Source organism: Mycothermus thermophilus, assembly GCF_041956435.1.
Source record: "Mycothermus thermophilus strain CBS 625.91 unplaced genomic scaffold VTJ04scaffold_2, whole genome shotgun sequence".
NCBI classification, from domain to species: Eukaryota; Fungi; Ascomycota; class Sordariomycetes; order Sordariales; family Chaetomiaceae; genus Mycothermus; species Mycothermus thermophilus.
This window is the reverse complement of record NW_027191428.1, coordinates 947,602-972,198: the sequence shown is the minus strand read 5'-3', so window position 1 is coordinate 972,198 and position 24,597 is coordinate 947,602. Positions and strand designations below refer to the sequence as shown.

The 24,597-nt window shown below is 54.0% G+C and overlaps 9 protein-coding genes across 9 annotated transcripts; 6 read left to right on the top strand and 3 right to left on the bottom strand.

The window, feature by feature from the left end:
• Positions 1-3,569: 3,569 nt before the first annotated feature.
• VTJ04DRAFT_2502 (uncharacterized protein) lies at positions 3,570-4,549 on the bottom strand (the record flags this gene model as incomplete). The annotated part of the gene is made up of 4 exons (XM_069360299.1): positions 3,570-3,757; positions 3,812-3,917; positions 3,990-4,213; positions 4,276-4,549. 4 exons carry the CDS (start codon positions 4,547-4,549, stop codon positions 3,570-3,572), a joined length of 792 nt encoding a protein of 263 aa, XP_069221023.1.
• A 3,049-nt stretch (positions 4,550-7,598) lies between these two features.
• Positions 7,599-7,859, top strand: VTJ04DRAFT_2501 (uncharacterized protein; the record flags this gene model as incomplete). The annotated part of the gene is made up of 1 exon (XM_069360298.1): positions 7,599-7,859. One exon carries the CDS (start codon positions 7,599-7,601, stop codon positions 7,857-7,859), a length of 261 nt encoding a protein of 86 aa, XP_069221022.1.
• A 617-nt stretch (positions 7,860-8,476) lies between these two features.
• VTJ04DRAFT_2500 (uncharacterized protein) lies at positions 8,477-8,716 on the bottom strand (the record flags this gene model as incomplete). Its single annotated transcript, XM_069360297.1, has 1 exon — positions 8,477-8,716. The coding sequence occupies one exon, from the start codon at positions 8,714-8,716 to the stop codon at positions 8,477-8,479; it is 240 nt and encodes a 79-aa protein (XP_069221021.1).
• A 199-nt stretch (positions 8,717-8,915) lies between these two features.
• On the top strand, positions 8,916-10,340 carry VTJ04DRAFT_2499 (uncharacterized protein; the record flags this gene model as incomplete). The annotated part of the gene is made up of 8 exons (XM_069360294.1): positions 8,916-8,941; positions 9,186-9,217; positions 9,354-9,380; positions 9,514-9,593; positions 9,658-9,680; positions 9,758-9,786; positions 9,855-10,112; positions 10,183-10,340. The coding sequence occupies 8 exons, from the start codon at positions 8,916-8,918 to the stop codon at positions 10,338-10,340; spliced, it is 633 nt and encodes a 210-aa protein (XP_069221020.1).
• Positions 10,341-14,669: 4,329 nt separating this feature from the next.
• Positions 14,670-17,321, top strand: VTJ04DRAFT_2498 (uncharacterized protein; the record flags this gene model as incomplete). Its single annotated transcript, XM_069360293.1, has 1 exon — positions 14,670-17,321. One exon carries the CDS (start codon positions 14,670-14,672, stop codon positions 17,319-17,321), a length of 2,652 nt encoding a protein of 883 aa, XP_069221019.1.
• A 2,165-nt stretch (positions 17,322-19,486) lies between these two features.
• VTJ04DRAFT_2497 (uncharacterized protein) lies at positions 19,487-20,841 on the top strand (the record flags this gene model as incomplete). The annotated part of the gene is made up of 2 exons (XM_069360292.1): positions 19,487-20,553; positions 20,619-20,841. 2 exons carry the CDS (start codon positions 19,487-19,489, stop codon positions 20,839-20,841), a joined length of 1,290 nt encoding a protein of 429 aa, XP_069221018.1.
• Positions 20,842-20,898: 57 nt separating this feature from the next.
• VTJ04DRAFT_2496 (uncharacterized protein) lies at positions 20,899-21,411 on the bottom strand (the record flags this gene model as incomplete). The annotated part of the gene is made up of 3 exons (XM_069360291.1): positions 20,899-21,041; positions 21,092-21,329; positions 21,403-21,411. 3 exons carry the CDS (start codon positions 21,409-21,411, stop codon positions 20,899-20,901), a joined length of 390 nt encoding a protein of 129 aa, XP_069221017.1.
• Positions 21,412-22,105: 694 nt separating this feature from the next.
• VTJ04DRAFT_2495 (uncharacterized protein) lies at positions 22,106-23,353 on the top strand (the record flags this gene model as incomplete). Its single annotated transcript, XM_069360290.1, has 2 exons — positions 22,106-22,842; positions 22,939-23,353. The coding sequence occupies 2 exons, from the start codon at positions 22,106-22,108 to the stop codon at positions 23,351-23,353; spliced, it is 1,152 nt and encodes a 383-aa protein (XP_069221016.1).
• A 375-nt stretch (positions 23,354-23,728) lies between these two features.
• On the top strand, positions 23,729-24,568 carry VTJ04DRAFT_2494 (uncharacterized protein; the record flags this gene model as incomplete). The annotated part of the gene is made up of 2 exons (XM_069360289.1): positions 23,729-23,752; positions 24,305-24,568. 2 exons carry the CDS (start codon positions 23,729-23,731, stop codon positions 24,566-24,568), a joined length of 288 nt encoding a protein of 95 aa, XP_069221015.1.
• Positions 24,569-24,597: the final 29 nt, after the last annotated feature.

The following is a 24,597-nucleotide window of genomic DNA, read 5'->3' as shown; positions in this document are numbered from 1 at the left end:
ATATATATATATATATATATGTGTGTGTGTGTGTGTGTTACTCATCCTGAGTTGACCAAATCTTTGGGTGGCGGAACAAGCAATTGTTGGGATAGAGGCATGTGCTTGGAAGGGGCGTTGGTGGAGGGGAGGATGAGATAAGGCAAACAAATGTAGCCTCAAAAGGCAGAAGAAGAAGAAGCATGCATCGCCCCGTCCTGTGCCAAATCCCTCACCTCTTAAAATAGACTTCGTCCGGGAACAAACGCACGGGGTTAGGTTTGGTTGTGGATGTGGACAATAGATGGAGAGGGAGTCTGGACCTCGAATATCTATGTGTAGGTCAGTCAGGTACCCTTTTTGAACCCGTAATGTATCCCCCGAAGGGACACAACTGATATAGAATTCTGGAAACAGCTGTTCCTTGTTTGTGATTTGGGCGCTTCTACTAGCCGTGTAGTAGAACAGCAGAAACAGGGTGTATGAGCGGGAAGAGTCGGAAGCACAACGTTAGTACCAACCAGTTGTCTCTCGTTTCCCGTCCTTCAATATTATGCGGAAGGACGCCATGGTTGGCCCCCACCTCAGGAAGCTCGAGTCAGGCAGTTTACGGGCGGTAAGGTAAACCGGTAAGTGAAGGAGGCGTTAATCGGGAATGCCACACAAAACAACATCTTATGGGGGGAGTTTTGGGATCTGGTCTCTTCAACCTTGCTGTTGAGTGTCTCACCCCGCCCACATCTCTCTCTCTCTCCATCTCTACATATGACTATGTGTGTGCATGTATTGGCTGCGGTGAGGCGTTGGGCAGAAGTACATCCATAAGGTACGTAGTAGTAAGAATGAATCGCCGGAGGTGGTTGATGATGATGGTCATGAAAAAGGGGAGTGGGTCAGACCTGCATGTACCTTCGGGATGATATGCATGTGGGCAAACAAAAACTCCGTCACCGGCCATGACCTGTCAGATTCCTGCCTTTCGCTTATCCACTTTTTCGTTTCGTTTCCGTCTTCTTTCCTTTTTAAGAGTGGTTGGACAGGTGTGGGAAAAACAATGGCTTGGGTAGGCCACGTGGGAATGGACGAGTGTGTTTCTGGTTGTCCAGAAAGCATTGTTCTCTCTGCTTCGAGTTGCGGTCCTGTTTCCTTTGTATCAGTGCCGTCCTGTACATGTCGTAGCAGGATCGCGGAGGATATCCGAGAGGATTGGTCCTCAGCGATACTGTTTGACATGGTTGTACGACGTGGGGTTTGATGCCGTAGTTTGGGTGTGTGTGTGGAGGTGGGTGTGACCTTTTCTTGTTCTTTTCTGTTTGACGGCTCTATAGTATCCTTGACCGGTGAGGGCGTTTCATGCCCAAGGCATCTTAACGTTGATAAGGTCAAGCGCGGGGGAGTTGGGATTGGCCGGATTGGTGGAGGAGAAGTGGTCATATTCTTGGAAGATGTGGGCTGATCCAAACAGGGGAGGCGTAACAAGAGTAAAAGGGTTGGAATCCTCTGTGAGCAACTATCAAGCCGACCCCTGATAGGTGGCTACGTTTGAGATTGACAGATGGGACTGCCTGGATTATCTTGTCGAGACTGAATGGGTGGGTGAGTCTGTGTGTTTGAGATGCAGCTTGTTCAGCTGTCTCGCGCATTCCCCGGCCCCTTGACTGGGGGACGACTGCGAGGATGGGAGACCGGTGAGCCCTTCGTTTGATGTTGTGGACTGAGCGGTCAACACCTCTCAGGCGTGGGAGGGGGAACTGACTTGCTGCTCCCGAGCCTAGATGGACACAACAGGAGCAAACGCCGAGGTGCTGCTCACTCACGACAATCTTGTTGTCGTTTGGATGGATGAGGGATGCGGTCTGGAAGTGATGTGATGACCACCAGTGTATAAAGCAGAGGTCGAATCCCCTCTTACCTGAGGCCATTATTCCAAATGGCAATAATAATCCACGCTTCAAACTAATCGATCAGACTTGATCAACTGGTGATTCAACTTCGAAGGAATCACTCTCTCCACCGAAGCTCACGACACCCGGTGAAACTCAGACCTATCCCGCCCATTCACTATAGTACCTCCATAGCTCACACGTAGCTCCAAAGATGTACGGGGTAAGCCTGGGAAGGAATGAATGTAAGCCGATACTTGGGAAATCTGGGAACTGACATGCTTTGTGCAGACACTTCCTGGCCTCCGATGCCCGGCGTGTGCCAGCAAGGGGAAAGAGGTGTGGGTGACTGCGGGATTGCTGTGTCCGGAGTGCAAGACGCCATGTATTCCGTGAGAGAAGCCGTGTATTTGGGAATTATATGTTTGTAGGAGTTTTCGGCGTATGGGTTGTCTTGGATTATCAGGGTGAAGTGGGATGGGCGTGTCACTTACACCCGGAGATCGGGGAGGCACAGTGTTCTGATTTTCGTTCCTTGTACTGTACGGTCCCATGGAAGTGGGTCCACCCAAGCTGCTGGGCCCACAGTTTGTGCATATCTAATCAGTTCTCCAAAAATTTGACGACCATAAATCTCAACCCACGTTCACGTTTCTCTTCTTCTCTGGCGTCTCTCAAACCATTTGGGCGCCGTTGTGCAACGACGCCAACAGGCATGTCATTCCTTCTTATAGATATCTGGAAAATACTCTTCTGTTTTAATCGGAACCTCATTTAGGGTTTCCTGTGTTTTCGACACTTACCTGCTGTGCGCTCAATTCGCGCAATCACCTGCTGGTAGAAATTTCAGGTCGGTTTCTCGAACCACTGACGACGTGGTCTGTCGGCACGGTTCGGAGACCTTTCCCTCTCCTCGTCAGACCTGTGGACGGCACGACGAGGGGAGTAGATCAATCAAGGTACGTTAGTTTTCTGAGGTTTTCTTGCCCCTCCATCTCACGGTCGAAGTGATGAGAGTAATTTGCGATTGATGCCGTTTTGGTGGCCCCCTTTCGCCGGGGCGGCTATACCTGGCGGTTAAATGAAAGTCTTTCTTACATATTCTGATCGACCTGACGACAATTCATTTTTGTATCAACACAAGCTTTGGTCTTGGGGCTGTGGACTAACAGACTCGTAGCAGGTCTCCGGGACTCGGTAGGGTATAGCTTGATGCTTGGTCATTACCTGACTTGCACACGAGGTCCAGTCACCACGCTTATGACACTGGCTTGTAGCCAAAGTCATTTCCCGCCATGGTACGCACCTCTCTTGGCTTTCCGGCGTCCCTCCGTAAGTCGAGTGTGCTCAAAACGCGGGAAAAAGCAACCTCTCTGGGGGAGCAGAGTCTTCGTCCAGCTAGCTGGTTCATCTGTGTTGGCTGGGCTAAACACAGTTGGTAGCTCTACAATAGAGTTTACTTGCTTATTTTCTGTCGCACCGCATCTCGTGCAGTGCTTTGCTGTGTCTCTTGCTGCCATGTCAAAGCCTGTGATATTCTTGTGAGGATTTACTACGCAGTCGAACGCTGTTGTTTGGGATAATGCCTGATTGCCAGGAGCATCTCGACTAGTCTCATGGCTCTTGAACTTCAAACCCAGAAGATTAATGTTCGTGGTATCTCATTACAATACAAATGCTCCAAGACCATCTAGGCCATCCAGGGGTCTAGTAGAACAGCAAATCAACATGCCAGTTGTCCTTCTCGTCCATGTATCGTTCCTTCAAGTCCCTAATGCACAAGAGCTTCGCCAGTGGCATCATTGTCTCCCTCATGTCCATAATTCCTCGTTTCTTCTGGTCGATGTGTGACGCATCGACGACAAGACGCTTCAGGTACTGAAGAGAGAGAGCATCTAAGAATCTAGTCAGCAAGAACTGCGTGTGTAACACTGATGGGGTCAACGTACCATTCTCTATCAAGTCGATCAAGCGCTGAGGCGTGCCGACGGCTATCCCTGTCCGGTACTTCTGAAGAAAAGAGACCTGTTCCTCGAGCTTGAAATGCTTCGCGAACTGAGACACAGCCATGTCAGCTACTTTGCTCAGGCGGTGTCAATACACCAAGAAGATTTCCAAAAGACTCACCAACTTCGCCACGGGGCTTCCCTTTTTCTGGAACTTCCTCACCGCCCTCACGAGATCAGCAGCGCGCAGGCCAGCAGCCGACACTATAAGGGTGTGCGGCGAGCCGTTCTTTGAGGGCGCTTCATCCAACTTCTCGTTGGGGCGGGCGAATTTCTCGAGGAATGCCGGCAAGTTCTCCAACGACCGCGGCTGGTCCCATGATGTCGTATCCTTGATGGCATTTGCTGTGACGACGAGTTAGCCGGTTGAGAGGTTCTTATCCTCCTGTTTGGAAGAAAAAACACACCAGAGATATACAAATCAGCCAACTCCACCGGGCTCAGGTCCGCGCCAAACCGTCTTGTCTTTTGCGCCAGATGATCGGCGAGCAGCTGGCCGTCCATGCGCTCAAAGGCGCGGTTCAGGCCGGCTTCGAGGTCCAGGTCGGTCTCCCCTTGGGCGTATTTCTGGCGGAGCTGCTTCTTCTTTTGTTGGCGTTTTTGCTTCTTGCGTAGGGCCGCGTCGGTGGCGGCATCGGATTCTTGGAGCTTGCGCTTTTTGGTGGTCTCTTGGGTGGCCATGTTGATGGGTGGTTTGCGTTGTTGGTGATGGGGTGTGAGAATGGCAGTGGTACACTTGGTGATGATGGGCTTGGGAGGTCAAGATACCTCTCTGTCCTGGTCGATTTCAAAAAGGCGGAGGGTGTATCTGGCCGTTTCGTTATCGGTTGAGTCCGGATTGATTGGTTGTTGGCGGACACTCTTGGTTGTATCACTACGTCGGTGACTTTGGATGTCGAGTGAAGTGATATGTTTGTAAAAGTGAGATGAAGTTGGAAATTTCTGGCGGCACTGTACACACGTCTCAGGTTCCGCACCGTGTCTGGTCTTGGCAGGTTTCCAGAAGAGGTTCCACACACATGGACAACAGGACACACAGTGCGACAACAAATTGCTCTCTCTTGCTGCCAAACCAGAGAGTTGAGATCCATGTGAACATGTCTCAACCAACTGAGAAATGCTGCGAATATTTTGTCCATATAGTACATATTTGGGTCTGTAGTGACTAGTGGTCGGATTTCGTACTGCCAATGGCCCATTACATCTGCATCATCCCATAACATTTTGCACTCATGTTCTGGTGTCTTCTCTTCGAGTTTCGCTCACTGAAAGTACTCATTAAGGGCTTATATTCATCTTTAGGTTGTGGTGTAAAAATGCTTGATGATGATTCTTCTGAGCTGCCTTCTTCAACGAGGCTGAGTGGCATCTTGAATACTTGAACAGACAGGCTGCTTCCATCTTGTATGTGGATCTGAATCTTGCTTCGTTGTCTTCAAAATAATACTTATTCAAAGCTCCTACTTTGATGCTTTACCAAAGCCTTGAAGCTTTCCCCCAGGGAGACTACTTTTCAAGTCAAAGGTGCAGTACTACCGACTCTGACACACAACGGTCATGCAAGCAAGCGATGTAAAAAAGCAAGCGTGTATGGCAACGCATCCAGCTCAGGCACCTTGATCCGAGCTGCTGCGTAGCCGGGAGGCGAGAAATCAACAGAACAGGGTCAGAATAAGTCATGGGTGTCTAAGCTGATGTGTTTAGTAATCATACACTTTTTTGTCAGAGCTGGATATGTTTGTCACTGTCATGCTAAACATGACACTACACAAGCTTCCTATGGCAGAGAGAGGCGAATCTACCCCACCACGCTTCTGCCAAGGTTGTGAAATGGCGGGTTGTAATGTGAAAGCTCGCAAGGACATGTGCTAGCGTGAAGAGAGCGAGGCAAAGGAAGCTTGGGGTCTGGGTAAAGTGTGGAAACTTGAGTCTCTCTTCATCCATGAATGATTTAGTCAGAACAGTCGGGTAGGGCTTATATTGTCAATGGGGCTCAAAAGGATTATCAAGTGCGGTAGCTGAACATAGTCTTTGAACGCTTGACCAGACATACCAACCGAGGCCAGCGGTTTGGCAGGAGATTATGCCTGGCTGGCATCCTACCCTGAGGACCGCAGCGGTCCCGCATCCCAGGAGACACACCCGGCTGGCAATATAAGATCTCGAGTGATGAACCCCAATATGTGTGATACAAGACATAAGATTCGACGTATCTCTACGGGCAGTTACTAAAGAGCGAACGATGACTGGCCATTTAGCCGCTCTAAGACATAACGCCGATCCGTTTGTCTCACTCTCCAACAGTTTTCATGCCCCTATGCATGTAATGTATAAGTATACGTCGATCTTTGCTTGGAGGGCCGCATTACGGGTCGAGACTGAGGTGGCTCAGGTAGTACGTTGTAGTATACTCATCCCTCCGTCTGGGTCCAGAGAGGGAAGTAGGCTTGCAGCATGTACATGTGAGCATGTGCGTCAAGAGACAGGCTGTTGGCTTGACCGACATGGACGGGAACCAGGATATAGCATCTCTGGGATCGGAGTCTGAGAAGGCTCGACCCATCTGGAGCCGCTGGACAGACGAGACATGGGATTGACGTCGGCTTGTTGGGACCACCCGCTTCCGGGTTCTGGGAGTTACCGCAGCATGCGAGCTACTGCTGCAGCCCAGTGGCGGCCCGGGGAAGGACAGCCGGAGGTAGAGGGTGAGTGACCGGTCATCAACGTTGGTGGTTTCGGTCAGCCTGTCAGCCGTTTTGACACCTTCTTGGATGTCAAGTACCGATGAAAATCTTACACGTTCAAGCCACCACCTAACTTGGGTGGAGAAATGTACAATCGCTGACTCGTTTCTGGGAATCAACTAGGCGGGGCAGCCGTTGTCAATCTTGCATAGAAATAGAAAAGCGCAAGAAAAAGGACAGGTCTCTGGCGCGGGTAAGATTGGAGGCGTGCCGGTTGTCACTGTCAGATGTCTATCTGTCGTCTCGCTGCGGCTGCAAAGCCCATCACACCGAGTTGTTGCTTGTCTGCTGCCAAAGGATCAGCATCCTTCTCGTTCCAAGGTCCGCTCACAGGCTAAGCAAGACACACAGCCCCTCCACAAGTCCATCCCATTAGCCAACAGAGGATCCCATGGTCAGCGTAAAGCGGCCAACAGCTTTCTTGTCGGAAGAAGAATTTATGAGGCGCATGTCAGGCCCGGTGCAGCGGCCCGCATCGAGGCTTCCAAACTTGGATACAGTTGTATGAGGTATGTGAGAATGAACATCTCGAAGAGGACACAAAAGCCAACACAAACTGGAGAACCTGGACACCAAGAGGTCGCTGTCCATTGATTGGCCAGATCTCAATGTCCGCGAATCGGACCAATCCCGGAGCTCCATTAAGACCCACATCCTCAAGCATCGCAGCTCTGGATTCGTTCGGCTGCTGCTTGGGAGGAGTTGACCCAAAAAGTCGCGCTTATTTTTTTTATTTTATTTACTTTTTATTTTTTTTATTTTTGAGTTTGCGGCAGAACGATGCATCTGAAAGCCAGGTTCACGGTGTTATCCTGTGCAGATGATTGACCTTTCTTGACTGTGCAGGATCCCCCCATTGTCTACCACAGGCCGCACTCCGTGGTTTGTCAATCCATGCTGTATGTACTTATAGCAGCCAGGTACGCACCTGACCTGCAGTAACTACCTTACCTAAGGTATCTAGGTAGTTACTGCGTCTGTTCGACATGTACTCCGTCGGAAGATGCACGTTTAACAAACAGTCCGTGGACTCGCTTGGTCGCCAGGCCCTGGGCACGGCAACGTGGACGTTGGCGAGTCGGCAGTCCGGGGAGCGGGCAGCCGTCCAAGTGGTTCGCTTCCACACCTTTCACCTCTTTGTCCCCGTACCCCCAAGGTTATGCGGCCCGCCCACCAGAGAGCTTGAACACGCTGCTCCCGCTTCTTCAAGCGGCATGACCAAGTTTCCCCTCACTCCTGTCAAGTGAAGCAGCCAGCTTTCTGACGGAGTAGTCCCTCCAGTTCTCGCCTGCAGTCCACACTGGCTGCCCCCGTCTCCCGCTCGCAAGCCTCTCCTCTGCACAAACGCCCCAGTTTCCTCTTGCGTCCAGGCCAGCCTGCCAGGCCAGCTTCGAGCTTCCTGGCGCGTGTCTGGCCTCTCTGCTGCGTCGCCGCCCCCGTGGGCTTGGGTGCAGGAGGAGCAAGGGTTGGCCCCTCCTCCCCTTCCCCTAAAATTCAGGCCAGGGGGACAAGAATATCAGGGACGTGAGGGGCGTTGCGCGGTTGGGCTCGGGACAAGGTGCAAAAAACGAGAGAAAAAAAGAAAACCAACACAACATCCCGTTCTTTTTTCTTGCCCATCTGCTCTGCATGTGCGTGTATTTTGAGTGTGTGCCTTCGCGTGTCTTCCTCGCACCGTCTCTCCCTCCGGTTCTGCACTAAGAGGAGAGTGAGCTGAAAAAAGGAAATCGAAGAAAAAGGGGGATCCATATTTTTTACCTCCCCCTTTGCTCTCATCTCCCCCACCTCTGGGTCTTGATGCCCACACTCAATTCCGACGAAGAAACGAACCTGGGCTTTTTGGCGTCCCAACTCATCATTCGTTCTACTGCCGGCTGATTTCCATTTCGCGTATGGAGCGAGCCTGAGGGAGCGGAGTGTCGTTGAAGAAGAACAGCAGCAAGAAAAATCTCTGGCTCGCCAAAACATCCGCATCTGTCCGTCGCCAACCGCCAGCCGCGACCTCCGCTTCGGACCTCGTCCCCGCTGCCCCTCTCCAGTTTTTCGGCATCCCCGTTTGTTTGGGCTCCGGCGCAGCCGTTGGGTGGTGTTTGCTTTCCATCATCCGCTATCCCCGGCAAACGGCCGCTCCGTTTCGGCTTCGACCCTGATTCCCGGAGCTCCTGATATTCGGCTGCACCGGCTCCTGAGTCGACACCGAGATCTAGTTAAGCGGCGGCAACACACAGCGATTACCGGCAACGAGCACGAGCACGAGCACCAGCAGCGGCAACGCTGGGGTGGAGGCGTCGTAATAGGGGACGATGCGCAAGTTTAGTTACCAACCATGGTGAGTGAACATTGATTGTCTTCCTTCTTCTCATGAGTTCGGATGGTTGTGGAATCCACACCATCCACGTGCTTTCTGGAGAGTCAGCAAGTAGATGTTGATATCTCATTGCATGTCTGAGGCGGATGATGTCTTCAATCCATCTCGTCTCCTGCTTCTGCCACACACACCCTATACTCGCTTGGATTTATATACCTCCAGTCTTATAACTTCATCCACATGCTGACTAACCTTCCTCATATAGTCGGGAGTTCAACGTGGTCGTCCTTGGTGCAGGTTCGTTTATGCCCTCCTGCTCCGCCGCTCAGCGGTAGGCCCGGGTTGTGTTCGGCTAGCCGTTGCGCCCTTGGCTCCTCATGGCATGTCGTCATTAGCTTGCTGACTCGAGATCTTCTCGCTTTGCTTCCTCCAGGTGGCGTTGGGAAAAGTTGCTTGACTGGTACGCACATGTCGCCCTCTACCACACTTCCCACTTCCATTGAGCTGCCTTTAGACTCCTCACGACTCTGCATCTTCGGGTGCAGTACCCTTCTCACGTGGCCTGATATACTCACACTATGTCTTCACAATAGCCCAATTCGTTCATAATGAGTGGATCGAGAGCTATGACCCGACCATCGAAGACTCATACCGGACGACGGTTTCCGTCGATGTGAGTTTCCCTTGACTGTTTGTATCTTTGTTACCCCTGTCACTGACATGCCAACGAAATTCAGGGCCGTCAAGTAGTGCTCGAGATGTAAGTCATAGAAGTCGATGGAGTCAACTGTCTGCCTCGTCTTCATCCCAGCTAACTCCATGATTTCCCCACCACAGTCTCGACACAGCCGGCACGGAACAATTCGGTAAGCCTTACCTAACTCTTTCTCCCTCCCGTCCTACTCGCATCCTTGACTAACGTTCTTTCTCCCAGTCGCCATGCGAGATCTCTACATGAAAAGCGGACAAGGCTTCCTGCTAGTCTTCAGCATCTCGTCGCGGGCGTCATTCGACGAGCTCGAGGGCCTGCGCGACGATATCATCCGCATCAAAGACGACGAAAAAATCCCCATCGTCATCGTGGGCAACAAGGCGGACCTGGAGGACCAGCGCGCCGTCGATCGCGTCAAGGCCTTCTCTCTGTCGCAGCGTTGGGATGTGCCGTACTATGAGGCGAGCGCGAGGACGAGAAGTACGTTTTTCATACTGCCTGCCATGTGTATTTTCTTGCCGGCCATGCTAACACCGCTTGCTTCCTGCAGCCAACGTCGATGAAGCGTTCACGCACCTCTGCCGGCTCATGCTCCAGCGCGAGGACGGCCCGGACGACGGGCGGGATGCCGGAGCGTCAGGACGATCGGATGATCCATCCAGGAGACGTCGGAGGAGGAAAAGAAAGGAGAAGTGCCTCATCCTTTGACATGTGGTCTTCCTCCTCATCTCTTTTTCTTTTCATTTCTCCCCCTTTGGTTCGGGTTTTTGATGTCCTCTCCTCCACCTCCCGACCGGGAAACTTGAACTTCCTCCTCCCCCTTTTTCCACCCAACACTTTGCGAACGAAACGACGAATGACACCCCCCACAACCACCTCGATGGAAAAAGATGCCCAGTCATGATGGTTCATGAGGTTTTGGATGGCGACCAGGAGTTGTTGTTTTGTTACTTTTTCCATGTTTGCTACTTATTTTTTTTCGCGTTCAATATTCCCTCTCCGTTGTTATCTTTTTTTGTGTATAAAAATCTTGGTTTTCTCTTTTCCAACCATACCATGACACTTCGTCTTAGTATTGTTATTCGAATGTTGTTCGAATGTGACTTAACTTCCTGTGGTGAGCCCATCCTGAGGGACATAGCATTTTTACATGACGCAAATTCTCGATCTTATCCGGCCTGGTCTGGCTTGGCTGTTCCTTCGTCCTAGATAACAGTTAATAACGGACCTTAGATGATGGATATTGGGCAGACAGTCAATTTGACTTTGCGCCCACTTTACACGCGGTAGGTGTTGGTCATCAGCCAGGGCCATGCGTGGCGAAGGGGCCCTCAAGTCATGCCATGCCCATAATAGAAGCCAATTGTAGGACAGGTATTCTGGTTTGTCCTCAGAGATAATCCCCGATCAAGCTTCCTGTAGGTACCTAACTCGGGCAGATAGACCTAAGTGTATACATGGTGACATAGATTGGGCTTGTTTGCCCTTCAGTGTGTTCTGGGAAGCAAAGCAAGTCATACCACCAAACCGAGCACGGCACGCCGCAGATACGGGGCTAATTCACAGCGGGCTACCTATGTAACGGGGTACCTAAGTTATATACCACCTACCAGCCAGATGCTAGGCTTACTCTCCCGAACTGACGATGTACGAGCAACCCGGAAGTTCATGTTGGTATCCGATGACGCAATACTCCGTAGTGTGTACAGTGTGGGAAGAGGAGGGAGTGTACCGATGCGCAGCTCACACCCTCGCCTCTCGAGCTGCATGTAAGCCACCTAAACGACAGCGGCAGTGCGGCGCAGGCGCGCAGGCCCGTCCCGAGTGGGTTGGCATGCTGACAGAGCGTGGCCCCCGGAATATAGAGCTCAGAGGTGAAGGTGTTACCTCCAAATGGTTTGTGCTACGCATGAAGGATCTGATATGATCATAGTCATGGGATGTGGTGTAACAAATACCCGTACATGGCTTCGGGTATATTATGTGGAAGGATGCCTGAGAGTTTGGCCCGGCTGTGTGGATGACAACATCAAGCCTTCTGAAAGGCTTGCTATGAGTCAAGCTTGACAAGAGATGCGTACTACTACGTCCATCAGGTCGTCTTTCATCGAAAGTATCATGCATCCTATAACGTTGAATTGAGCAAGAGCTGGAGAGGACGGTACGGTGTGACAAAATCCATCGTTTCCCGGATAGATGCCGTCGACGGGAACATTCTAGATGCTCGGCAGAAGGATTCACATCCTGACACCCTGCGGGAGGGTCAATCAAAAGGTCAATAAATCCAACATCCAAGCTCCGAGTTTAATCTTGCCCTCTTGGGATTTTTGACTGATGTTGATGGCCGGATCCATGGATTGCAACCTCCATCTTCGGGAGCAGAGCCTCGGACAGCCGCTGATCAAGCCCCACAAGCAGTCCCCGCCTTTGGCTTGCGGCTGACGTGGGTTTGAACAGTGGAGCTCCTTCCCCACAAACACCAACGCCTGGCGCCAACGTTTATGATTCACACCAGGAAGGGCTCCACCCGCCCTTTCATCTTTCTTGAGCCATTGGTTTGTTGCTGTGTGCATTTTCGGCGCTCTTCGGAAGAGCCTCACTCAATTTTGGACGCGCGCGCGTCAGGTGGAAAAGTGGAGGTCACTTAAAGGTGTAAACTACTCTGTATATGGGCTACTCCAGTAGACCCAGTAGACGCCAGATCCATCCTGCATTCCAAACCACGAGTGGCGTCGTGAACCACCCGCGGAAAAGTGGAATAAGGCATGGTGAGGTGGTCTGTCTGGTTCTTCGAGGCCGGTCTCCAACCAGCGGGCGCTTTGCGGTCCGAGTGAGATCACCCTCCGGGATGCCAGCCGGCACACGGAAATTTGAGTCTCGGGAGCAGTGTCATACGACAATTTTAAGCCGCGTGTTGTACTACTGTGTGTGACCCCTAATAACGGTTCGTTGATATAACCCCAAGTTTCGTTGGATAGGTTTGAAGGTTGATGAGATGAAAGAACCCGACGTCGACGTCGACGCCGCTATGTTTCCATTCGAAGGAGTGTTTGCTTGAGGTACTTACCAAGCAACGCGATGTTCCCAGCATGCTCATTTGATGTCTCTCAAGGAAGGAGCACCGAAAGGACCCGCTGTTAGTGCAAGTGAGAATTTTGTATAGAAAAATCGATCCTGGTGACTAGCGCTCTTAACAGAGGGGCCGCGTTGTTGCCCTAGTGGTTGCCGACTGGGGAGTGGGTAGCAACGCCCACCCAAGCCGAGAGAGGTCAATCCTGAAGGGCAGTGTTGTCTTCCCTTCCGGATTCCCGCCTGGACACTTCTCTCGACATCCGAGCCGTCTCAAAATTTTCTTTTTTTCCCTATCTGTACTTCAGGTGCGGACCGGAAACACCGCTGGGATCCCATGATGAGCCTCAACTCTAGACATAGGTACCAAACCACCTAAAACCCGACATAGAGGACTAACTGTCCGCTCGTATGGAGTAGGTACTCTGTGTGCATGCTGCTCTCGAGGTTTCTATTTCCAGCAACGCAGACCCTCACGCTCTTTTGATGGAATCATCAATACCTCCACTTAGCTACTTCCTTGCTTGTTTACCTACTTCATACTCGGAAATTTACAAGAGCTTCAAGCCGCACGCGGCACGCATCCTGTCAACTGACCGACCCTGCCTGATCTTCTCATGATCAACCACCAGCATCGCCGACGTCGAGTCTTGGTGTCTCCAGCGGCGGCGCTATTCCATTCTTGGACACATGAAACACGGCCCCAGCTGCCGCCCCTTGCAGTTCGTCGGCGGGATCCTTGCCGTACCCACGTTGCAATCTCACCCCTGGATACCCCACTCCGCTCCTTGACACCCATCTGCTTCCACCACTTTCACTTCACCTTGAGCCAGTGCCCGTGTGTGCCCGGGCCATCCCTCTTTCTTTGTGATGGCGCTGCCGGCTGCGCGCCGCCCCTGGATTGCGCCTGCGACCCCGACCTGCCGCCTTGCTTCCGCCCATCCTGGCCCCGCCTTGACCTCGGGGACAGGCGCTCCAGGGCCATACTACACAGTAGCTCCCTGCGCACGAAGGGACGAAGGCAAGGCAAGATCTGGTGAGGACCACACTTGACTCGCGGTTCTGACTTTTATTTTATTTTTCTTCCACGTATCCGTATTGAGGAGCACAACGGCCAGAGGCAAACGAGGGGGGTTTCAGGGTGGGTGGCACCGTGTTCTTCATGCCAGGGGTATTCTCTGCAGTCCATCGAAACCCAAAACCCACACTACGCAGGACGTGCAACCCAGAGATACGACATCGTTCTGCAGCGTTTTGAGGTGCCTGAGGTGGAAGAACCATCCCCGAAGCTGGTGGTTGCGTTTGTGATCCGGCTAGCCAGGGGTTTCCCCTTCCTCCCCGCGCCACGGCTTGAGGGGAAACACACCAGCCACCACCTCCCCTATCCCACCGCAGCGCCGGCTCTGCCTCACCTTCGCCGTGTCACCTCGCGAGCGAGACCGAGCACTTTTCTTTTCTTCCCAGCAGGGCGGATCTCTAAAACACGGTCGCACAGACAGACAACCCGATCCGTTGGCTCTTCCGGGGGGGTGCCCGTCCCTAGCCGACTCTCAACACACATTGTTTCGTTCTGCCCACGCTTCGACAGCTCCTGGCTGAGAGGCGACTGACCGTTCTCTCTTTCACTCTCGTTCAGAGGACAGACAGGTCTGCCCTGCACCGCCTTCGCTCCTCCGTCTTCGCGCAGTCGAAGGTCCTTACTGCCGTCACTCTTTTCCCCTTCATTTGTCTTTTCTTTCTTTAGGCCCAGCAGGAGCTGTGCTACGCCGGCCGCTCTTCTTCATTCGTTTCTTTTTCAAGTTTTGACCGTGGTTCCATCAGTTCGCGACGTGGCCATCCTCGCCAGTCCAGCCGCCGCCTCGAGATCACGAACAGTCCGCGAAGGTTGGGAGGAGGAGAGCACGACACCACAAGCGCGGTGGCGAGAGAGCAGGTGACAGCTAAATGAACTCTCAAGATGGGAGAGACATGGATCCAAGAGGCACAGGGTCCGTCAAGAGGGCGAGGGAGCGCGCCGCTGCCGGCCTCCCGAGGCCACCATTGCCACCGGACGAGCCGCAAATCGCCCGACCATCTGCCCCGCGACAGCCGGGCGTAGCGCCGTCATCATCATTACCGCGCGGTCCGCGCCAACCGCTGCCGTTCCCACTGCAAACCAAAGATGGTCAACCCAGCGTGCCTATCTCAAGACCAACACCAGCACCTCAATGGCCGCTCCCGGCAGGCCCGATCCCGGTGGCTGCCCAACCTCCGATGGCCACCGGCCCAGCGCCTCCACGGCCGCAACGCCCTAGCAGGGTGCCTTCAATTCTCGACGCATCCCGAGTTCAGGAACAAACACCATCCGTGTTTCCGTACCGGTCTGCACGAGACTCGAATGAACCAGACATGTATGCGAGTCCGACAGCCGGCGAATCGCGGCCATCAACCTTGTCGTCTCTCGGATCGATCCCCGATTTCCCCATTCCCATGCAATTACAGTCCGGCCCGCCTCGGAGGAGTGTTACCCTGGGCCCGCCGCCATCGGCGAGACGGGGCGCCTCGTCCTTTTACTCCAATGCTTCATTCGTGTCACCCATCCCTGAGGAGAGCCCGCGCACAAGGTCCCGCACGTCCATCGCTTCGAGCGCTGCTATGCCCGATAACTGGGGAACACCGTCTCCGGGACCGAGCCCGGATTTCCCAGATAATGATATGATTCCGGAGGAATCGGCATATGGAGATGACGATGTGGAGGAGATGAAGTTGGTAAGGAGCGCGAGTGTGGGGAAGAGGGCGAAATCGACGCTGGTGACAAACACGGCCGCGCCGCCACTCCCCGCCGATGCAGCAGACCGGAGGAAGGAGCCGTTTCAGGGAGGCACTGGGTATGTTGATGAATCGTCCGGCAGCGACGAGCAGGGCCGTAATGCGACGGGGGACTCAGCGACACCTGATGGCATGGTGACTGCTTACGATTCTGCGAGCTCCGAGGACCCAACGAATGCGAACCAGACTCAAAGAACTGCGGCTGCAGCGGTACCGCCGCCGCCGGCAGCGACCGGTTGGCGCTCCTCGCGAAGACTGTCAGCCCTGCGCCGGCCGCCGCGGTTAGACATTGATGCGGTGCGAGCTGCGGAAAGCCGGGGGAGCTTGACGAGCTTGCCGGACCTGATCCGGCGCGCCACTCGTCTCGCCGCCAGCCTGGAAAAGGGCCGTCGGCCAGCCAGCACTTTTGAGCAGGATGACTTCCCTAACTGGGCCCGCGGGGACGAGAAGCACCAGTCTGGCTTCTCTGACATGTTGGCGGCCTTCCCGCCGCCGGCACAGGCACAACAAACCACAGCTCCGGCCCAGCGCCGGGGTATTCGTGACAGTATCCGCGACCAGGTCGGCTCCTGGCCGCTACCGCTTAATATTAATCGTACCCTCAACACCTCCAATCAGGCCACTCCGAGCGATGGCGACAACAAGAGCCTGTCTGAGAAGAAACGGTCGAAACGCACATGCTGCGGCCTGCCGCGGTCGGCGGTGATCGTGACGTGTATCATTGCACTTCTCATCATCATCGCGGCGGTGGTCGTTCCGATTGAATTCTTCGTCATCCGTCCGCAGGAAAACTCCAACCGCGCCGAGCGCGCGCTGCAGCAGTGCCAGCAACAACTTCCCTGCGCCAACGGAGGCTCCAACGTCGTCAGCGCCGACGGGCTGTGCACCTGCCGGTGCATCAACGGCTTCTCGGGACCGGACTGCACTGTCCTTGGCGACCCAACCTGCACAACCATCGCCCTCCCTGGCTCCAACGACCAGATTACCATCGGTGACGCCATTCCCCGTCTCGTCCGCGACGCGCAGACCAACTTCTCCATCCCGCTTGATGCGGGGCAGATCATCTCCCAGTTCGAGCGAAGCAACCTCAGCTGCTCAGCCGAGAACGCCCTGGTTACCTTCGACGGGCGTGCCACCCGCCAAAACCCGGGTTCCCCGTCACAAGTCCAGGCGGCTTTCGGGCCAGATGATGGCGTCGAAGCGGTGGTCATCGTCGACGGCGTGCTCTTCACAACTGTCACCGTCATTGTCGCCCCTTCTACAACCGTAACTCTCACTGGCACAGGGACAGCAACCACGACGACCATCACCCCGAGCATCGTCAATCCCACCTCTTCCCGCCTGGCAATTGCCACTTCAGCAAGCCCAACGGCGACGGCCACCCGCAGCATCACCACAACCCGGACCATGTCCTCTGTGCCCTCTGCCTTCCCTACCCCCGGTGCACCCCTGTCCGACACCGACCCGTTCCCCGTCTCCGAAAACGCCCTCGATTTCGCGCGCGTCGCGGTCCTCTACGTCTTGCAACAAAACGGACTGGGCGACGCGGAGCAGGCGCAGGTCGCGATGCAGACGTTTTTCACCAACGCGGCCGGCTCGACGGCGGCTGGCGGCGGAGGCAGCGTGGTGACGGTGGCGCGGGCGAGAAACGTCACGATCGGCGAGGGGAGGTCGGTGGATTTGGTTGGGTTCGCGGTGGATTTGGGCGACGGGAAGGGCAGGGTTGGAGGCTCCGGGGCGGTGAACTCGCTGTTGAGGTTGAGGAGTTGGGTGGGGGAGGGGTTTCGAGGGAGGAGGTGGAGGAACAGGTAGGAAGAGGTTATGAACGAGATGCTCATCACCTGTTCTTTTCTGGTTTGTTTGTTTCTTTTGGAGTTGGGTTGGAGTTTTGGAAACATGGCCGGTCGGTCGGTGTTCCTGGGATGGCGACGAGTTGGGAAGAGGAGTTTGCGGATGGGTTTGTCTATGAGGAGGGAGGCAACTCTGTTTTGGGTTACGATAAGAGCTGTGTCTCGTCATTTTCTTTTCTACTTTTTGGGAGGGCCTTGGACACACGTCCCGATATTTTTCTATTTTCTTATCCTGTAACACTACTACTACTACATGGTACGTATCTATGACGTCCTGGCTCGCGCAAGACGCCGGGCAGGCACAGGCGGAATATACCTACTTATTTGGGCTCCGAGCATGATGATGTCTATGGGAGAGGAGCAACAGCGGACGAAGTGAAGTGATGGGCCGAGGAAGGGAGGATGTTTGGGAGGTCTCGAGGATGTTTGGGAGGTCTCGAGGATGTTCGGTCTTGGATACCTTACGGATTCAGGGCCAGTAGGGGATTGGAACATGATGTGCACGCGTCCCCTCTTTTCGGTCCAAGTTTAGATAAAAGGGAGGTGAGATGTGCCTTAGTGGGACCTGCCCGATGGATGTACATACTTGCAGGACGTGTAGATGTACGCGGAGAGATGGGCAGGGAGCTAGTTCGAAGTCTCATCTAGGGAGGGATTAACCGCCACAATCTTGGGCGATGTGTCTTGGGTAAGTGTATCTTTGTGTTGAGTCCAGACCAACCAACTGTCAAGGAATTGAGAGCCAAGGTTGATGTTCGCGATGGCGACATACACCTAGTTAGGTGTCTGCTGAGTACCGAGTCCCCAGTTCCCAACGCCTATCATTAATCTTGCCCAATCATAATGTGCTCATACAGAGGGAGGTAGTATGTTGTGTAGCCTCTCAGTGCGTTTACTAGCGCCTTTTAAAAGCTGGTAGTTCAGAGACGGCTTGGGACCTACTGCAACTGTCGTAAAGTTAGCGGTGGTCGGTCGGAGTCCGCGGACACTCGGGGTTGTGGACATTGCCAAATCGGGCAATCTCCACCGCCCGGCTCAACAACTACTAAATGACAGATCTCTGGGGTTGAGATTCCGACAGAGAGATCGGTCAAGGCATCAAGTGAAGCGAACCTGCTGTTGCTGCAAGTATAAACAAACAAGTCTTTTGGGATGCGGAGCAACGTGCCGAATGTACAGGGTGTCCTTTATCACTCTATCCTGCTCGCCTGCATGTATAGTACGTCTAGATAAAGTATGGAGTCCGGGACACAATTGGATGCGGCAAAGTCCTACCTAGGTACGGAGCAGAGGCCTAGGTCTTTAGCACATTTCCCGATCTGGAAACTCTCCAGCTGCTGGGGTCGCTTGCATCACGGTGTCCCGGTTTGTCCATGTGCATGACGGGTGGGCGTGCAGAAGCTGTTGGAAGCGTTGGAATTGGAACGCCTACCTGCCCGATTCCCTCGTTGCCAGCGAAAAGGCTAACTTGTCTATCGCATTGTGCTGCTCTGGAACTCGGCATGTCGCCGCAGGTTTGAGCTGGAAACGATTGACGCCCTCGGTCGTCCGTCCGTCAAGAGGCAGGTGAACCAGGCCAGACCCTTGGCCCAGCTTTCGCAACGTGAAATGTGGAGCATCATGTGACGCCGTCTCTTGACTCCGGTGGCCGCCTGTGGCCGATTACGTAGGGAGCCGGGGTGTCGCTTGGAGGGGGGTTTGGCCACGCCACGCGCTGCCCACCTCGCCGGAACGCCCGGCTTTTGACACACTCCTCAGTCGACATAAACACACAAAGAGGCCGCCTCAGCCCAGTCCAGTGCAGCCAACCAAGCTGACGGGTCCCAACCTACCCGACCACTCCGCAGCGAAATCCAATGCTCTCTCTTTGAAGCTCATTCCAGTTCCCCTCCCTTCTCCTCTTTTCCAACATCCACCATTCGTTCTCTCGTTTACCTTTTCCTTTTGACATTTTTCTTTTTCCCATCACCACCCATCCGCCAAACATCACGTCGCGCATCAAACCATCGACCTACTGATACCTAGCTTACCTATCCATAACACCTGCAGCATCCCATCCCGCTTCCGATCGACACAACCGACCCGACCCCCCCTCCTACGACATACCTAAATACCTTTTCAGCCGCCATGCTGTTGAACCCTTTCACAGTAACGGCGGTGGCAGCAGCGGGCCTGCTCGCCAACGGCGCTCACGCCTTCCTGCTGCCCCCCGAGATCACCGACTCCGAGGCCCGCGCCGCCGCCGATGTCGCCAACATCATCCCCTCTGCCGACCTCCAGAGCCAGGTTGTCCGCATCGACTGCCCCCGTTGCCCCCTCCTCTTCCGCGGTCGCAACGGCAGGCCCTTCCAGACCGATGACATCCCGAACCGTCTCGAGCTGAACTTCGAGATCCAGCACGACGACAAACGCGACGCAGATCGCTTGGTCGTAAACGGCTTCGAGCTGTTTCCCCACACAAACCCGCTGCGTGATGCGCTGGTCGCGTCGCAGGTGATTGTCGATGAGAAGGAGGAAGAGGGACACGACAGCGACAGTGACAGTGATGAGGAGGAAAGGGAGGATATGAAGGAGAAGCGGCACATGATGAAGCATCCGCACCACCAACCTACGCCCCTTCCTCAGCGCCTCGGTTACGGACTTCACGTGGAGCCCAAGGGACGGGATGAGACGGGCGCTTTCGACATCATCGAGGTTGAGCTCCAGATCCTGGAAGTCGGCACCGTGTTCGTCCAGGGCGTGCCCAACGTCCGCGCCATCGTTCTCAAGGACGCCACCGAGTACGGCCACGGCCGCATGGTGCTGGGTGGCGTCATCACCGGTCAGCCCAACAAGCTGGCTGGTCTGGGTAATGCCGTTGCCGGCACTGACGAGAACAACGAGGAGGCTGAGTGCACTGGCACTCTGTGCCGCTGGATGAGCGCTGTCCGTGAGAAGCTCTACGACCTCAAGGGTAGCTTCATGTCCCACTGCCACGGCGGTGCTATGTCGAGCACTCAGGGTGATGGAGCTCATCCTCATCCTCATCCTCACCACCCCCACCACCATCACAACGACGAACCGGCCGATGCCGCTACCGAGCCCTGGCGTGCCCCCTTCCAGGAGCGCAGCTGGGGTACCTTGTTCCGGTACATTGCCTCACACATCCTCCTCCCGGTGTTTGTGGGCATTGTTGCCGGCGTGAGCATTAGCTTGTATGTTTCCCCCGCTTTGTCGTCTTGTTCTCCTACGAGTCCGCACTAACATAACCCCCTTTCAGGATTGGCATGGCCATCGGCACAGCTGTCGTCGCCCTCTGGCGCATGGTCCGCTGCAAGCGCAACAACGCCACTGGCACTCACCACCGCCGCAGGCACTCGCGCTCTCATCGTAACAAGAAGGAACCCGCCACTGCCGAGGAGAAGTCGAGCCTGGTGGAGGAGCACCAAGAAGCCCCTCCTCCGTATGCCAGTGACGAGGAAAAGCAGGCTGAGGCGAACTAGACCTCGGGGTATTGGACACAGTACACTCCAGACCAGAAAGTGGAAGTTGACCCGAAACTAGGACGATGATGGGCCGGGGAACGGAACGGGCCCAGATGGGCTCGGATCCCAGAAGAATTTAGCCGTCGGAATAGTGGCTACCCAGCAAAAGGAAAGTAAGAGGAGGAAAATGAGAAAGAGGACAACTTGTATGACTAGGGCTATGGACAGATGGGTGAGTGGACTCAGGTGGATGATGGGTTAACGACACACAGCGGCGGGCGTTTTCGGTTTCCTTGTTCTTTTTTTCCTTTTGGCTTGGTTCGATGGGTTGAAACCGATATTGGGCTAAGTATCTCTGGTGGTTGAGATTGGCTCAGTGCTGGGAGTGCTGTCATCTTTCCTGTCGACCTGAGGTGTCTGAGATGCGCCGCAGCAGACAGAGATATATGACGGGCGTCTCCCATTCCATTCCCTTTTGGCGTTTCATTTGGTCGGTTTGGGATTGTCTATCTTTTTCTGTCGTTGCTTGCTAGCTAGCGAGGTGTATCGCTTGGTTTGGCTGTCTTTCCTTTTGCTGACCTCACTCATCTTCTCTCAATTGTGAGACTACCTACCTAGGATTTCCTTGGAAGAGAAAATTACCCAAATACCCACGATCCTTTGGATTCTCAAAAATCTATATGTATTTGTTTTGTTATGGGAAAATCTCGAAAAGCATTGAGAGTGTTCGCTTGTGCTGATCGGAATGTGTTGATGCTATGAGAGTATTGCTTGCCTTCGGAGACATCATCAGCATGGAGGAAGCTGATCTGATCATCCCCCAGAATGATCTTCGAGCGGACGCCGGAGACGAGTCTGGGGTGCGACATGTGTTCCATGAATCTTCCCAGGCGTCTCGGAGCGAGGTCGTGAAACGAGATCGGGTGAACTTCCGGATGTACGTCGTGCTCTAGCACAAGGTACAGTGTTCGGTTGCGTCCGATTACTGTGTCGGCTCTGGATGTTTCCCGCCAAGGAAGGCGGTCGCTTCCGGGGCCGCATGTGCAGGCCCCACTTTGCTTGGGATGGTGGAGACGGACGCCAAGGGTTTCTCCACTCCATGCTCGACCGCCTTTTTGTGCCGGCAGAAAAAATACAGACGTGGGATTGAGGTTCGGTTGGCCTGAGCCTGTTGACCCAAGCACAATCATCGTCTTGGAAGACCACTTATCTCTGCAATTGATTTGTCTCGATTTTCGCTGTCTCATCCAACCAGTCCGCTAGACTGTCGAGAACCATAATCATGGGCAAATCATCCAAGAAGCGCACTCGCACCGACGAGGATGTCGCCGACGTCGACGCCGCCGCCAAGCCACTTGTCAAGAAGAGCAAGCTTGAAACCTCCAACGACCCTGGCGCTGACGTCGCCGAAAAGGTGAAGTCCAAGTCTAAGGACAAGAAGGATAAGAAGAAGAAGAAGAAGGAGAAAAAGTCCAAGTCCGAATCGACAACCGAGGACGCCGCCAACGGCGTTGCTCCCGAGGCTGGCTCCAAGGAGGAGACAGAGCCACCAGCGGAGGCGCCCGTGAACGGCAGCAGCGCCACCGATGACAAGGCAGCCAAGAAGCAGAAGAAGAAGGACAAGAAGAAAAAGAACAAGTCCAAAGATGCCGACGCCAATAACAACGAGGACGACGAGCATGCCGCTGACGATGCCGAGGCTGGTAACGACAACGCCAACCCCAACTCCATCCCTCTCAACGGCAACAACCATCACGAAGGCAAGCAGCCCCGCTTCATCTGCTTCATCGGCAACCTGCCGTACACGGCCACCGCGGAGGCCGTCCGCAAACACTTTGCCTCGCTCGAGCCGACGTCGGTGCGGCTGCTCACGCAGCGCGACGACCCGTCCAAGTCGCGCGGCATCGCCTTTGTCGAGTTTGACCGCTACGACCGCATGAAGACGTGCCTGGCAAAGTTCCACCACACCGAGTTCGACGACGGCATCTCGCCCAAGAGGAGGATCAATGTAGAGCTGACGTATGTTTTCCTCATTTTCTCCTCACCGTGCTCTCGCATGCCCCTTAGTTACCAAGAACGACCAATGCTAACATACAATGCCACACACCTATACAGCGCCGGAGGAGGCGGCAAAACCCCGTCCCGCATCGAAAAGATCAAGCAAAAGAACGCCAAACTCAACGAAGAGCGCGCCGCGCGCATGAAGCGCGAGGAGGAGGAAAAGGCCAAGAAGGAGAAGCAGCAGGCTGCTGCCTCCTCCTCCTCCTCCTCCGCCGGCAACACGGCCGAGCCCGAAAAGACGCAGGAGCAACGCGACGAGGAGGACATCCACCCGAGCAGGCGCGGAATAGTTCCGTATAAGGAGGGCCAAGCCCAGGCTCAGCAGCAGGAGCAGCAGCAGTGGAATGACGCGGCTGTTCACCCCAGCCGGAAGGGGAATTTCAAGGGAGGGAATAACAAGTTCGGGGGAAACAAGAGGTTTGGTGGGAATCACAATAAGTTTGGGGGCAAGAAGAAGCAGTGGAAGTAGTCCAGGGAGAGAGAAAAGGATATCATAGCGGCGAGGATGGTTGGAAGGGGGCCGCTGGGCTGGCGGCTTGGGGAAATGGAAAACGCAAAAATATCGTAGAAGCAGTGAGAGTGCGGAGAGAAGAGAAAGTGAGTAGGAGAGATGGGAGTAAAAGGCGCATTGAGGGAATATCATAGTCGATGGGTCATGTTCACGATATGTCTGTGTGTGTTTTGCGACGCAAAGATACCTCACTGATAGACACAAAGGAATGGATAGACTTAGGTACCTAGTATGGATAGGGGTGATAGGCATATATGGATGGTGAAGAGGAGCCGACTTTGTGACATATCCGCTCTACCCAGTATCTGGGCCTTGATCGCCAACCAGCATCAGATGGCTCGGAAAGTCTATGAACAGGTATGTATCCATCCATCAACGGCCCCTTGAGTCATCACTGTATCTCTATCTCAACCAGAAGATATGGCGGCGACTTGAAGTTTAAAAAGAACAAAATCATCTCTCGCATTCAACCATGTGTGTAAGCAGGCAGGTGGCTACTCCATAAATCCCAGAATCCACCCATCAGTCATCACCATCATCATCCACACATAACAACAATATCAACAACTAACACCCACCTTTGTACCCACCCCTCCATCCTCCTTCTCTTCCCCCCTCTCTCCTCCCGTCTATCACCACCTCATCTGGCCTCCCAGATCCCACCCACATACATCTGGCTGTCGTGAGAGAGAAAGCGACAAAGCAAAATCAACAACAACAGCAGCTGGAGGCAGAAACAGCAGCAGCAACAGCAACAACGAAATCAACCAAGCAACAGAACAAAACGACGAGGAAAGATCAAAAGAAAGAGAACAACAACGAGAGCGAAGGAGGAAAACTTAAAGAAAAAAAAAGGGATCTCTAGAACAAAAAGAAACGACGAGAGGAAAAAACAAAACAACCACAAAGGCCAACGCCATCGCCTCGCTTATCCTGCCACGTGGGATATCAAGAACAAACCGAGATACCCCCTCCGTCCGTAAAGCAACGGTCGCATGGTGTGGGAGATGCGGTACGATGGATTATAAAGATGAGGACAGCCGAGACTCCCCTCAGTTGACCCATCCATCGCCGGTCACCTGTCCACATGTCCACACGCCTGTCCTCTCACCTCCGATCCGTATTTTTTTGTTCCTCTTCCGCCTCTTCTATCCTCCTCCGCTGCGTACATAGCATTCGCAAACAAACCCGAGACTAGGCGC